Source organism: Ambystoma mexicanum, chromosome 7q (genome assembly GCF_040938575.1).
Source record: "Ambystoma mexicanum isolate Mex_15411 chromosome 7q, UKY_AmexF1_1, whole genome shotgun sequence".
Classification (NCBI taxonomy): Eukaryota; Metazoa; Chordata; class Amphibia; order Caudata; family Ambystomatidae; genus Ambystoma; species Ambystoma mexicanum.
This window is the reverse complement of record NC_090941.1, coordinates 848038692-848054456: the sequence shown is the minus strand read 5'-3', so window position 1 is coordinate 848054456 and position 15765 is coordinate 848038692. Positions and strand designations below refer to the sequence as shown.

Here is a 15765-nt window from a genome sequence, read left to right as displayed (position 1 = left end):
TCATAGATGATAGCAAATACAATGGTAGGCATCCACAGTGCATGAACACCAGCAAGGAAGTGGACACCCTGCATCATCTGGACGATGCAATCCACACCTGTAGACCATGGAACAGCACACATTGTGGCAAGTTAAAATATGTGCATACATCCAGGGATATGTGCATGTGAACGACAAATCTCTGCAGGCATGTGAGTGATAAGTACAGGTGTCATTTTAGGAATTGAGTCACACATACCTTATTTTGCACCCATGCAGGTGATGCTGGCTATCCCTTGAAAGCCGTGGCTCCTCACCCCTGTCCGGAACCCCCAGAACAGTCGCGAAGAAGACTAAAATCGGGGCCCATACCCATACCCGTGTGGTGATTGAGCAGACCTTTAGCCTGTTGAAGGCACGGTTTCGCTGCCTCAGCAGGTCGGGTGGGGCACTCCTGTACAGGCATGAGAAGGTGGCCAAGATCATCATTGCAATGCCCCCTGACATTGAACAGCAAACACCAGGTGAGGATGAAGATGATGAAGAAGATGGGGTTGCACATCATCCAGGTGGTGATGCACAGGAGGGACGTGCTGTGCCCCAGTCTGTGATAAGCCAATAAGACACATGGATGCAGTGGGTGCCATGGATGTGGGACTCGGGGCACTGGGTGTGGGGGTACATGGACACTGCACTGTAAACTAATAAAACACACATTCACGATAAGCAATGTCCAGTCATGTGATTTATTTTTTTGGTACACAACGGGTGTATTGAACAGGTAATATGAACAAGGTGCTTTGACACTCCACCTCACACACACACACCCTCCCCCTCCCCCCACAACTCCCCCACACACCTCTCCCCCACAACTCCCCCACACACCCCCTCCACCCTGCCCTCCTCCCACATCTCCCCCACACACCCCTTCCCCCACAACTCCCCCACACATGGTGTGCATTGGTATGCTACATGTGTCTACATTAGTCCGCACATGCAGGCTGCCCCTGCTACTTGTGTCTTCTGTCGGCCTCCGGGGGCGACATGTCCGAGCGCCACACGGTGCACGCATACCTGCACAGGTGGCTCATCTGGGTGGAGCTGGAAGATGACCCCGTGCCTGCATGCTCCACTGTCGGGACAGGACGCTGAGCCTCCAAGGCAACAGCAATCCTGGCAAGGACCTGCCTCACTGCTGACGGCTCCTCACAGATGCGTATGGTGCTAGACTCAATGGCCCCTTTCATGGCCGCAGTGTTCTCACGGGCCTCCTGCCTTGTCAGGGCACCATCTGAGAAGTACTGTTTCACAAGCCCTGCCGGCTCCTGCTGCCGCCCCTCCATTTGTGCCATTCGCCACTTCCCTTCCTGGACATCTGGCAAGGGGCCCAATTCAGGTGGGTCCTCTGTGGGGCTCCAGGCCTCTGGTACTGCCTCTCCTCCAGACTGGTCTAGCGTGGTGCCATTGGGGGTGCTCATTGGTGTGTGCTGGGGTGTTTGGCCAGAGCTGGGTGCGCCTACAACTTCCGTTGGCAGGTTGTCGTCCTCAGGGACATATACCTCGCCTTGGGACTGTTCTTCATCGCCACTCTGTGGCGCTGTGACAACTGCCTCCCCTACCGAGCTGTTTGAAGCAGACAGGGTCCCATCTGCCACTGGCTCAAGTGCAGTGGATTCCACCGTTATCGCCACTGTTGGTATTGCGGCTGTCCTTTGACGCCCCTGTGCCTTGCCATCCTGTGTCGCCTTTTCCTTCGGTGGCTGATGTGGCTTGCCTGGGCCCTTAGACGTGGATGGCCTGTTGCTGTATTCCGTGGCCTTCTTTGATGGAGTCGTGGCCTGTGCAGCTGAGTCCTGTGCATCGCTGTCGGAATCTGAGCGAGGGACAGCATCAGTGATGGTTGTACATGCATCATGCATACATTGGTATTAGTGCAGTTGTACACATTTGATGATTTGCTGTCTTGGAGTTGTGACATACAGGTTGCTTGCTATATGGGGGGGGGTTAGTCAGGCATACGTCTGGTTCACACATGTGTATGGTGGTGTATGCTGTGTGACATGCCTCTGTGTTGTGAACTGCGTGCAGTGTGACACATGCCGTTTTCCTGTTTGTGGGGTGTGTCTCAGGTATGGCATTGGCATGCTGCATGCATGTAGACGTGACGGTGCTGGGGACAGCATCTAGGCAGGGATGTGTCCATGTGTGTGTAATGGACCATGCATTGGGTCATGTCATTGTCACATTTGTGGCCCATCATACTTTGCATTCCAGTGGTTTGCGTGGACACTCGCCGCCACCTGCCGATGACGGCACTCCCCACTCCATATCTCCCACTTCCTCTATGGCCTCCATGCCAATGGTGCTGGCACAGGTTTCTTCCTATCGGGTGAGTTTTATGGGGGAGTTGGACCCGCCACCTGTAGCCTGACCCTGGCTCTGATTTGCTGATAAGATATTGCACACACAGAGGCGCAGGTCATCCCACCTTTTTTTACATCTTTTACGGTGCGGGGGGGTGATGCCAACCGCACTGACCTTCTGGGCCACTTGCTCCCATACTTCCTTCTTTTTTAGCTGTGCAGCTCTCCTGAGGTCTGATGCAAAGACCACGTCTCCATTTTCTGCCAGAGTGTTTGCCAACATGTTTAATTCGTCCTCAGAGAAGCGCTCCTTTCGCTGGCGGGATGCTCCTTTTTCAATGGCCTTTGGCATTGTACTGGAGGTGTAGCTGCAGATGTAGCTGGTGGTGTGAGGCTCCAGGTCCTGTATCTCGAAGATTGCAATGGATTGTGTTTTTCAAGATGGCCGCCGTTGCATTTCACGTTCCGGCTCGATGACGTTACTTCCGGTTCCGGTATTGCCGGACCTGTTATTTCCAGTGGCCGTTATTTAGAGGTGGACGAAGGCGGAGGAGGTGTCAGCGCTTTCCATGATGCCGCTAACTGGGGTTTTAGGGTCATTTACGGCATGCCGGTACAGAAGATACCAGCATGCTGCCACACGCGTGGGCACATACTCATAATCGGCCGCTGTTATCAGTGTCCGTGCTACCCGGACACGGTATTGCCTTCATACCGGTAAGGTTTGGTTTTTACCGTGAATCTCGTAATGAGGCCCAGTGTCAATATAGGATAATTGAATTGGAGCTGTTATTCAACATCTGCCCACATTTTGACAGCTTATTACGGTCCTTTTTGGCGCCTATAGACAATGGATATTCTTTGCTTCCCTTATCAAAGTGGGATTCTCCTGCACCCTAAGAACGCTTGGGCACATCTATAGACCTTGCAAAAAGAATGACAAAGCTAATGTGTACCTAAAGCTTAGCAGGGTCTCACGCTCGTTTTCATAAACCTGATGCACAAATTACCTCATGCGCACGTTCAATTGTATAAATAAACAACCAATATGGCGCCCACGTGCTTGACGAGTCGCGAGGTGCCGGGGAACAATTCCCCCCCGCTCCCCTTCAGGAGAGATACCTATCCAGGTAAGAATGGAATTTGCCAAGGACAATTATTTGGCTAACATTTAAGGCATTATGCCACGATCTAGCACAGCATTTAACATTTTAAGAAAATAACACTTTATTTTTCAGTAACAATTTCTTATTTGAGGTGGGGACAGGGAGCAATAGGGGACAGTCCCTATGTATATCACATAGATGATCTGTTCTTAGTTATCATCTAGCAGGACACTATTACCACTATATGCTGTGCCTTGGCATAAAGACAAGCAGGGCAGGCAATGTGCACTGCCATACAAGATATTGTATTTATATTTATGGGTTCTGCTTTCTTGTAGGAATATATAAAGGTTCCTATACGTAGATGCTACAAATCCACTGGGAGGAATATACTCACCAGAACTCAGAGAAGACGCAATAACTGACATTAGTCTACATTACCCACTTTTGAGGAACTAACTGAAACCTTTAGGGTAAGTGATGAGTTGGGTATCGCCCTTGGAAATGTTCTTAGACTCACAAGTCTAATGTAGGATATGCTTACATCCAACATTTTTCTATTTACTTCCCAATTTTGTTATACAGAGATTCAAAGCTTTTGCTCTATGGTGAGTCAGCATGTTCAAACTGAAACACCTGTGGAAAACACAATAGTATAGACCGAGTGATACCACATGGGGACACGCGATAAGCGGTATAGACACTTAATGCCATTACATGGGGACACAACACTTTGCTAACCTGAAACCAAATGGGTGAAGAAGGTGATAGTGGGAGGGAACTAAAGGGAGGGGAGAGAATTGTGCCCAAATGGGTAAAGCAGGAGAGAGTTGATCAGGGTTCTGAGTTGGATATGGATTTGGCCAAGCAGGTGACAGAGAGAGTATAAAGGGTGGGAAGAAATTCACTGACAAAAAGAGGTGAGAAAAGTAGAGACCAGAGTTTGTAAAAATTTAGATTGCAGCAATTGCAAGTTTAAACTGGGTATTATTGCCAAGGGATGCCCAAGAGCTTGGGGTGGAATAGGAAAGCCAGATCCTCAAGGTTCAGGATGGAATAGCCGAATTAACATTTTGACTGTATTCTTAGTTTTCGAAATTGGGCACCTCCACTCCCTGCAGAGCTTCTTTGGCTGACATCTCAGACTCTGGAAAGGGTTAATAGTCATTGCATTGAATTCCTACCACCGACATACCATTCTATCTAAAAAATAAAATGCATTGAAAAAAATGCATCAAATGCATTTTATTTTATTTTTTTTGCTTTTTAATGGGGGGGGTCCTACCGAACTCCTTCCTTTAACCTTTAAACCCCATTATAATTAAACTAAGCCCTTTATCTTTAAATGAAATGCATTCAATGTTTTTTTTCGATGCATTTTTTTCTATGGTACGATGCATTTTTTTCTATGATAAGACATTCGATTGTATTGCATTCGATGCAATGACCAGATACTCTGGAAAGTACTACCATTGACATCCAGACTCGGTTTCCCCTGGTAAACCAGAGCACAGACTTCCCAGAGGTAGATTATTTTAAAGATTAGACAAAGGATATCACTGTCGAGCCTCACCCACTGCTGACCAGTAAGGATGAAGGAAGAAGGAGAAGGAAAAAGAAAGAGGAGACATTCATGTTAAACCTGGGATTACCTCTGAATTTTCGTTATGCACTATTTCCAATTCCTGTGAGAGTGACCTGGTATCACCTGAGACTGAGAGACATCGAGTTTTCCTCTGAATTTGATTAGAAACCACCAGATCTATCCTAACATTTTCCAATGCCACTGTATGCCTCCCTGTTTATTATTTTGCCCCCATATTACAGCAGTTCCTAAATAAACCACTGTATAGTTGTTTTTATGTTTAATCGTTGATCCCAAGATCATACGTGGCCCTACACTGTGTGTTGCCTAGGAGCAAGGCACACTATATTTAATCCCTGGGGATTATGATATTTATTGTCAAAAAGAGATATGTGCTCCTTTTCGTTAGGGGTCTGTTGGTATACGCATACATTCAACATGGGCACCACTGCATATTGGTAACACAATATGGACTGTTAAGTCCCTGCATGAGTAGGAAATGTGTGCAACAGTGCAAATGATGTCACACATTGGCACTGCACCAGGATTTGCGCCTCATTTAGTGCGATGGGGGCACTGATGTTCACATTTACTTTTTCCAATCTTGACAGAGAGAATGTGCAGTCGATAGTAGGTTGCAAAACCTGTTTTAATGATATCCCATTAGTGATTTGTATTACAACCTATCTCCATAATTGAAGCAATATCCAAGTATCTGATTTGTTTAACAAGTCTGCCAGCATTCATTGGAATTGATTGCTAACCTTGTGCTTAGTTGCACCAAGGCACTAGTAGCACACTAAAATGTAAATCCAATACTTTTATCCTCACCGCTGTACACCAGTGTTAGGCAGAATCCAGTGCAGTTCCCTTAGGGAGCACTACACCAGATTAGGACTACAGGTGAGAGCAATAAATCCTCTTTGGTATCTGTCTGTACCACAAAGATTTAGTTGTTAGCTGTGGCTGTGCAGTCAGACTTATCTCAAGAGGGAGATGAGCAGTATTCAGGGTTTGCACAATAGGTAGTACAGCACTATGGAGCAAGGAAACACTGACCAAAGCTCTGTATCAAAAAGAGAATATATTTATGTTATACACTTCTAAGTCAACACATAATCACAATTGGTAAAGTAAATAAAAATTCAGTCAAGGAAAAGTAAATACAACTCCCTATTCAATTGTAGACAAGTTTGCGGTAGAGTGAAAACTGAGCAAAACGGCACAGTGAAAACCAACTACAAATGGCACTCTAACAATTTAACGACGGGAGGGAAAGCACAAGTTAAACCGGAATATCTCAGACACCCCCTTGCAACACTTCCCTGAGGTTTTGTGAACAAGTAATGCACAGTAACACTTTAGCAGAAAGATAAGTGCATGAAAACTGAGCAAAATGGCACTCCACGAGTTAAAACAGTAGGAAGGAAGAGGGGTTTAGAAGATTTAGGTGCATCAACACATTTCTCATTGAAAACCAATCTAGTGAGAGCAGATCTAACAAATCAGCCAGAGTCAGTGGTACAGGACCAAGAGCTTAGGAGCAAAAATGTTCTTGTAGTTGCAGTCAAGTCTTTAATAGAAAAATATTGAAAAGGTAGATGCGAGGCGAAAGACAATGTTAAGAGAGAGGGCGGCCGACCCCACAAGTAGATAAAGGATTTAAAACACCCTTGGGGCTACCACAGACAAAGGGCGGCCTGGCGGAACAATCTACCTTAAGCGTGAAGAAGTGGCTCCTGCGGTGGCGGTTGTTCTTGGTAGTTCCTGCAGGTCGAGGGGCCCAGCAGAGGAAGAGAGGCTCTCGTGGAGGTAGGTTCGAGTCGCTGCACTACCCAGGAATGAAACCAGCCGTGGTGCTGCCAAACGAAGTTTAAAGGTACGCTCATTTTAATCGCGGTCTGGGTCGATAGCTGCCTGGCTATCCGGTCTCCAAGTGCTGGGCACTGTCGATTCGACCAAGGCAGATCCGAGGAAGCGATAGGTGAACTGATTGACCCCACCAGCTCAAGGGAAGGAGACTCTTTCGCTGAAGATCTCCTCTCGTCGTGTGGAAGAAAAGTGGTGGGACCGTCCGGCAGGGCTTCACCGGTGGTGTAGATGCTGAAGATGTCTGTGGCTTCTCTCCCCTTCGGTTCCATAGTTCCAGTGCGACGACTTGCCCTTCCAGTCCTCAGGACCCTGCTTTTATGCAGAAAGAGACCCATTCATACAGCCTAGCTGTCACAGTGGAGTGGTCTTCTTGGCGGGAGACCCTCCAGCCTATCAGGTTAGAGTGCGACCTGAGTTGCTGCGGCAACTCTGTCCAGGGGTTCTACTCCCCCTCCCAAACAGACCCACCCCAGACTCAGAGGCGCCAAAAGGAGGGCTTCTTGGCAGAAGCCCACCAAAAGAGCGAACAAAGGATCCCCGACCTGGGTTAGGAGTTTAGAGTAAGACACGAGAAAGAAATTATATCAAAGTTCTGGCAAATAAAACCTACCAGAGTAAAGTTAATAAGAAAATAAACTGGCGGTATGTTAGAGGTTGTCAGTAAAAGTGTTAGCCTTAAACAATGGCAAAATCCCATAGGGAAATATTTGCGGTCGAATATCAAAGGTAGTAAACACTGCCACCAGCCAGAAACTTTGTAGAGGGGGACTTTAAGGTACCCTCTCGAAAATGAACATAGGGGAAAAACTATTAACCCCTTCCAGTACTTCCATATTAAGATGGGGTGTACTGGTTTAGTTCATAGAGATCGACTAGTAAAGTCAATGGGGACTTTACATGCCCTGGGGGACAGTAGTCAGTCCCAGGGTATGGAGTCTATGTTCGGGGGTCGCTACGACACCCCTGTGTCACTGCACGGAGGGTGTGGTGTAACACATGTGCATAAAGTTGGTTCCTAGGGGTGACAGAAAAGATCCCATAGGCATTAAACACAAAAATAGCCTACAACACACATAGCAAAGATGCCTAAGAGTGGGAAAAAGAGTCTCACTCTTAGCAGGTAAAAAGAAACAAACCCTTCAAATCCAGCAAAGCTGCTGGGGGACTCTTTAGGTAAGGGGAATTAGCAATAAGTGAGAATTCTCCCTAACATTTTCCATTCTGTATTAACATTCTTGAGATCTTTTTTTGTTCCCCTTCATTTAACACTCATGCTTGACTTGTCATTATTCGGACTGTCTTCAACATGCCTTCTCTTCGAATTGCCTTGTAACTAGGACAGCCAATGAGTTTGTGAGCATAAACTAAAATATTGTCTCTTTTTTCCTTTTTTGGTAGCTGTGAATGGGTATATGTTTGGAAACTTGCCTGGTCTGGAGATGTGCCTGAATGACAATGTTTCTTGGCATGTGATTGGCCTTGGCACAGAAGTTGACATGCATGGAATTTACTTTCAAGGAAACACCATTCACATGGGAGGGATGACGAGAGATACATTAAATTTGTTTCCTCATTCTTCGTTAACCGCATTGATGCATCCGGATGAAGTGGGTAAGTTTGACTAAAACCAAATTTTAACCGGTTGACGTCAATAGTCCTGTAATATAGCAGCTGGACAAGAAAAATCATAGTCTGCTTATCACTGTATTATATGTCTTTATTTTATTGATGTTAAATCCATAATGCACACCATTTGTACTTAGAAATTGGGTGAGATTATCAGCTTCCCAAAATCGATGAGAGATTTAAGTGGTTTCATTCTAAAGCCATAATGTTCAATAATCTGGTAGAAATCTGGGGGTCTTTTGAGATCAAGCATGCCCACATACCATGTGAAGTGCTGCCTGAAGGAGGTATATGGGAGAATCCCCAGATCCCCTCCTTATGTTCCAGGTCATGCTATGTATAAGTTATTTGCAAGAAAAAAGGAATCCTGGCGGCAAACCACATGGATCGTGATGTGTAAAAAGAGAGCTGGCCAATCCGAAAAGTTATTGCTTGATTGCACTCTTGGACGACCAGCTGAAAATTTTCCGAGGACCTTATTGACTGAACTAACACAATGGGTTGATGATTTTCAAATATTATCCTAACTGAAAAACAGGGTTAGCTCTGGTATATTAGGTAGGGCAAATACTCTGACGTTTCCTTTTCTGATAAGAGGCCCTTTTGAAGAACACACACCAATTGTGTGTGACCTTTCTGGACTAGACAGCAGATTTGACCATGGAAATCATGGTACACCTTGGCCTTAAATGAAGAGCCCAGGTATTCAGGAAGGTCTTTTAAATATGATAATGCTGTAACATGAAAATACAATAGTGAGACTGATTGAATTCCTTGGGGACGGCCATTAGGCAAATTGGAATATCATATGGTTTAGAAAAAGATGCATCCTTGTTCCACTCTGTGGCCTATTTACACCCACACATTAATCTTTCCATATTACATGTTTAATCTGTGCTGGTAATCTTTTATTACTGGACAAGACAGAAAAGGGGCTGCAGCACCTGTTAAATAAAGTCCATAACTAATCATTTCTCCAGCATGGGGTCTTGCATGGATTCACATGCTCATGAATATTCCCCGTCGTCAGGCTGGGAATCCTCGGTAAAGAAAAAATCAGTATCAGTTTCGTTTCTGATCTGTCTTTCTTAGTAGTAACCAATCACTGATCTCTGGGTCATACTGCCCCCAGCCAATGACTGCCCTCTCCCTAAGGCCCGCCTCTGGCAGCCATCCTCAGATTTTTACCGCACGCTCAAGTGTTGGGAGTCCTCGTGCTTTAGCTCTCGAGTTTTTGCTGTGTTTTTGTGCTTTTTCAGGAGATTTTCTCATTTTTTCGGTTTAATCGAGCCTCAAGCTCCACCGTTTCTACTTCCGATAACGTGGACCCGTTTCGGAATTCTTCTATGCCCCTCAAGGGTGAAGTTTTCGTCGAGTTTACGCTTCTTGGAGGATTCCGGAAGATCTCGGCCTACCTCAACGGACATGGCCCAGGACAAGGGAAGCTCGACGCCCGGATCCTAGCTGTTCAGGTGCTGCGGATTACAAAACGTTTTCAAGGAGGACGAGCATTTGCAATGTCTCTACTGCCTTCATGAGGACAAGACGCACGTGGAGAATGACTGTGCGTTCTGCAAGAACCTTTCGGAACGGACCAAACAAGATCGTCGTTCCCACCTCGCCGCCTGGCCTGGAGAAGGGCACAGCAGGTGAGAAGGCGAAGAAAAAGTCTGAGCGGGCTTCTAAGTCCTGGGGGGGCGCCCCGGCGACGGGGGCCCAACAGAAGGCCAAGCACTGCGAGTCCGCGGGCACCGGGAGCGCCGAAAGGTCGGGCTCTTCGGCTGCCAAGCAGGGCGCGACTTCCCCGGCACGTTCAACCATGAGCCAGCGCTCTGGTTCGGGGAAGAGAAAGTCAGAGAACCCGGGTAAGCTGCTGGTGCGGCCCCGGTCGATCTCGAAGGGGGAGCGAGGTGCTGACCCTCCCCCCAAGGCGAAGGCCCAGGACGCACCTAAGGTGGTGAGGGCTTTGATCCAGCCGGCAAAGGCCTCTATTGAAGTGGTCGCTGCGACCCTGGCGAAGTCAGCTGAGACTACGCCAGTGGAAACGGCCTCTGGGCCCAGAGTATCCCTGCCACCGTGGAGGGAATCCTCTTTCCAGCCCATCGTTAAGACCCCTGTGAAGTCCCCGGCGGAAAAAGAGGGGGGGAGGGCGGTGGCCATTACAGACTCGGAATCAGCCTCTGAGGACGAGCTGGTGGAAACCGAGAAGGGCCTCAATGAGAGGTTCATAGGCCTCAACGAGAGGTTCGAGAAGGTTCGATCCCAGGGGATGGTCCCCGCTGACGTGATCGAAGATATCGACGATGGCGACGAAGAGGGCCCAGTGGAGCGGCCATCCAGTCCGTCGCATCCATTACCCGAGCCCCAGGATAGTTAGGCGGCCATTTTCTTGTCGATCCAATCCTTATGTACCGAGATAAGGACGAGATTACCACGGACCCCGACAGAGGATCCAGAACCAGGCCCGTCGGGAAACCCTCTGAACAAGCGGAGGAGAGTCCACCCCTCTCTGCCCTTCGTGCCCGCGAGGCCTGTGGACCCCTCATCCCCCTTGCCGGACCCTAGAGAGGATACGGCGACGGATACAGCGACGGGAACGGACGACCACGGCGGCGATGACACAGCGGACATCCCGTCATCCCCCCGCCGCCCCTCGGGCTTCTCCAGCCAACGAAATTGGCTCCTTTCACGCCATGATAACCAGGGCATCCGAGCTCTTCCAGCTCTGCCCTGAAGAACAAAAAAAGGAAGGGTTTCTTTACCAACGACGAGAGGCCAAGAGGAAGACGGTCCTCGCTGTGCATTTGATCGACGACATCTGGGACGAGGGGCTTGCTGTCCTCAAGAACCATTCCACGACACCAGCCAAGTGCGACGGGTACGAGAAGAAGTACCGAGTCCCTGATGCCACCCCCTTGTGCCTCAGGGCCCAGCCCACGCCGGACTCTGTCGTCTCGGCAGCAGCTAAGAAGAAGGCAGCGGGTGCGGCGGCTTCAACTTCCACTTCCCCGCCGGACAGCGAGGGCAAGAAGTTGGACTCCATGGGACGACGAGTCATCTCGGCGGCGGCGGCGACGACGATTAAGGCGGCCAATACCTTAGCGATCGTGGCCCGCTACGACAGGGAGCTCTGGTTCAAGGTAGCTCCCATGCTAGACTTCCTACCTGACGACAAGAGGGCGGAGGCCCTACAAATTCTGCAGGAAGGCGAGGTGGCGTTGGATCACGCCATAACGGTGGCAACGAACATTGCCGATACCGGATTTCGCCAACTGGGCAACGGAGTTTGCCTCCGACGATGAGGATGGCTCAAGGCGACACTATCGCCAGGGCGTCCAGACCAGAGTGTTGGATATGCCGTTCGACGGCAACAACCTTTTTGGTAAGGCGGTGGACGAGTCTCTCCAGGCCATCAAGACTGACTCGGAGACGGCCCGGGCCTTAGGGGTACTTAAACAACGACGGCCCTTTCGGAGCTCCGGAGGCAGACAGGGTGCCTCCAAAGGATCCAGCGGTGGCTCTTCCACATACCGCCAGGAGGCCTACAGAGGTCATGGCAAGCAAGGGGGATCCCGCCGTCGGCGGCAAGGCCGCCTCCAAGCAAGACTGACCCGGCCGTGTCGTCGGGCCCCCATCGAAGCACCCCGGTGGGAGGCCGGCTGACGAGTTTGTCAGCATGTGGGAGTCCATCTCCACCGACCGTTGGGTGCTGGACACCCTGGCCAACGGGCACTTGCTGGAATTCCAAAAGAAGTGCCCTTGCATTCCTCCCGTGGCCAGGAAGGAGAATCACGTCCCTCAACTGCTGTTGGAGGTAAGGGCGATGCTCAAGGTGCCATTGAGCTCGTCCCCAGGAGTCTCCGGGGCTCCGAGTGTACTCAAGGTACTTCCTCGTCAGAAAGAAGACGGGCGGTTGGCGCCCCATCCTGGACCTGCGTCGGTTAAACAAATGCATCAAGGCGCAGAAATTCAGGATGGTCACCCTCCAGCATGCGCTGGGACAGCTGGAGGAGGGCGACTTCCTATCGTCGTTGGACCTTGAGGATGCATACTTCCACATCCCCATTCTAAAAGGGCACAGGAAGTTTCTCAGGTTCGTGGTTCAGGGACGCCACTACCAATTCAGAGCCCTACCGTTCGGATTAAAGTCGGCACCCAGGGTATTCACCAAGTGCCTGGCACCAGTGGCGGCGCGGCTGCGCCTGCAGGGGAACCACGTCTACCCCTACCTGGACGACTGGCTAATCCGGGCAAGGACAAGAGAACTCGCCGTCGAACACACAGCGAGGACCGTCCGGCTACCCCAAATCCCACCTGGTTCCGTCGCAAGTAGCACTGTTTCTGGGAGCGAAGGGGCAGTGGGGCAATTGGCCTCCCCGTCAGAGGAGAGGACGAAGACCATCCTGGGCAAGGTGCGGCGCCTGCTGGCCACGGACGTGTCCAGGGTGAGGTCCATCAAGTCCCTCCTCGGGATGATGTCCTCATGCATCTATCTTGTACCCCTTTGCAGACTTTGGATGCGTCCGCTACAGGAGTTCCTCGACGCCCGCTGGTTTCAGGCGACGGGCTGCTTCGAGGAGTTCCGTCGGGCGATCCTATGGTGGGGTACCCGTGCTCACCTGCTTTGCCTCCGTTGCTGTTGCGCCTCATGAACCAGCTCAAGAAGTCCAGGTGCAGAATGATCGTCGTCGCACCGGCGTGGCCGAGGCAGATCTGGTTCCCGGACCTTCTAAATTTGTCAACGTCCCCACTAGTCAAGCTGCCGGCGGACGCAGATCTTCTCTCCAGAGAAGGAGGCGCCATTCTCCATCACGACCCACAGTCGCTGAACTTGCAGGCCTGGCTCCTGCAGCACTAGAGTTTGAAGGGTACGATATCCCGGCTGACTGCAGAGAGGTTCTTGCAAAAGCCAGGGCGTCCTCAACTCTTAAGTGTTACGGTCATAAGTGGAAGAGGTTCTCTGTCTGGTGCCGTGCACAGAAGATTAACACTCTGTGGATTACGGCCCCTCAAGTACTGCCGTACCTACTGTCGCTGGCCAAAGCTGGACTGGCTCACGTCTCCATCAAAATACATCTGGCTGCCATCTCCCGATATACCAGGACTACGGAACGGGCGTCCTTGTGGTCTCATCGCCTGGTGAAGGAATTTATGAAGGGACTATTCCGATCGTTCCCGCCGGTGAAGGCACCTGCCCCAGCGTGGGAGCTTAATGTGGTGCTGACCAGGCTCATGGGGGCCCCATTCGAGCCTATGAATTCGGCGCCTTTGAAGTTCCTGTCATGGAAGATAGCGTTCCTCGTGGCCATCACCTCCGCACGACGAGTGGGAGAGATCCAGGCCCTATCTTGCAAGCCTCCATACTTGACTTTTCATGACACAAGGGTGGTGCTGAGGACGCACCCCTCCTTCATGCCCAAGGTGCCATCGGACTTCCACCTCAGCGACGGGGAATATTCATGAGCATGTGAATCCATGCCAGACCCAGGGTGGAGAACAACAGTTACAGGTAAGTAACTTCCTTATTCATTATTTTATGTAAGTTTTAATACCGTCAAATTACAAATCAATGAAACATGGTTGCAAATTATATAATAATCGCAACAAGCAGTAGTAGCATAAGCAATTTTTTTGAATATCCTTCAAACATCACATTGTTCAGAAAACATCTACTACATCAAATTATTTCATGCCCTTCTTCAAATTCCATATACGTTTCTTAAGCTATAGCCTAACAAATACAGCTAAGTAAATTATTAAAATGACTCGGATGTGAAATTTGCAACAGTGTTTGAATGAAAACAAAACTAAAATCATGTTCATAATAGCTCAAATATTTGAAAAAGCAAAGACCATAATTTCGGACCAAAGGACGAGAACAGCAGGTCGGAAAACCCAAAAGTTCCCTACTGGAGGTCATTACCTACGACAGCCCGCGAGAGACCCGTGGAGAAGGCCAGATCCTGCAAGTGAAGACTGCATTTTGTTTCAAGGACGCCAGCAACCCTCCCTGGTAAACAGCAGAGTTGGAGAGGCGAGGCCAAGCCTGTGGTACGTACGAACCTTGACTTGTGAATTGGAAATCGTAAAGCAAAGAAGAGACGCGCACAGCCATTGAGTTGGCAGGCGACCTGAAAGACCGGTGTGTGTTTGAAATAGCAACATTTTATCACAACGCAAGGCTGCACACGTGTGAATGAGATGCATGGAAAGGCAGACCTGTGAATGAACTTGAAGTGAAAGACGGCTGCGAGTTCAGCAATAATAAGTAATGGAGTGGTCCAACGAAAGGAAGTAGCCCACTCAAAGTCTCTGTGAAAGGTGAATTATTCGAAGCGAGAAAGCGAATATACAGCAAAAGTGATGTAAAGAAGTTTAACTCCTAGAGAAGGGGAAAGTAGAAGTTGAACTGTGCATTTTGAGTCGAAGTGGCCCTGCAGTGGTCTGAAAAGTAAGCCATCCACATTCAACATCCCAAAGTGGTCCTAGCTCAACAGAGGGAGACCCGAAGTGAAGTAAGTTTGGGGAAGGGAACACCCCCTTGCAAGTTTGTGGTTAACTTTATTGTGAGAGGTCTGAGCTCGACAGAGCGGGACCTTTGTGAACATTTTGGTTAAAACATTATTTTTGGAAGTCGAGAAAAGAGACTTAAACATTCTAGGAACTGTTTATTGTGTTGGAAGCCTAGCCAGAGTGTGTCATCTTGCCTACAAGGGGCAGCCTTACTCAGTGAGGTATAACGTGGGGAGGACAGCTGATACAACCACATTATTCACTTGAACACTGATCTTTCCTTCTGCATACATTTCTCCTTTTTACACTCTTTTGAACAAGAGATGGGGCAGGAATTGGGTATCGTTAGCATAGGTCATTTTGACAAACTCCATTGGGACTACATTATGTATTATTTGATGGTCGAGACTAATACCATCTTAGTTATAGGGCAGACTAGGAGTTTCTCCAACCCCAACCATTTCAATAAAGGGTTTTCGCTTAACCCCGATGATATAACAGCAATCACTAAAAAGTACTATGAAGTACAAAACACTGCTAGGGTTCCTATAAAAACCCCGGAGTATAGACCGCTTTTGCTCCCATTTAGGTGTGGCTATCTTGGTAACAAAACTACCATCACGCGATGTCACACTTTTGATCTAGTAGTACATGAGGAAAAAAAGGGCTATGAGGCACATTAAACGGCAGGCCACAAAATCATCCAACATGGAGTTTAAAC

At 49.0% G+C, this 15765-nt stretch overlaps 1 protein-coding gene across 1 annotated transcript in view; it reads left to right on the top strand.

Moving 5' to 3' along the window:
• The window catches only part of HEPHL1 (hephaestin like 1), a 537160-nt gene that overhangs the window by 325312 nt on the left and 196083 nt on the right, over positions 1-15765 (top strand). Inside the window, exon 11 of the mRNA XM_069639277.1 lies at positions 8304-8516. Coding sequence (XP_069495378.1) covers positions 8304-8516 — 213 coding nt within the window. The remainder of the gene's footprint in view (positions 1-8303; positions 8517-15765) is intronic.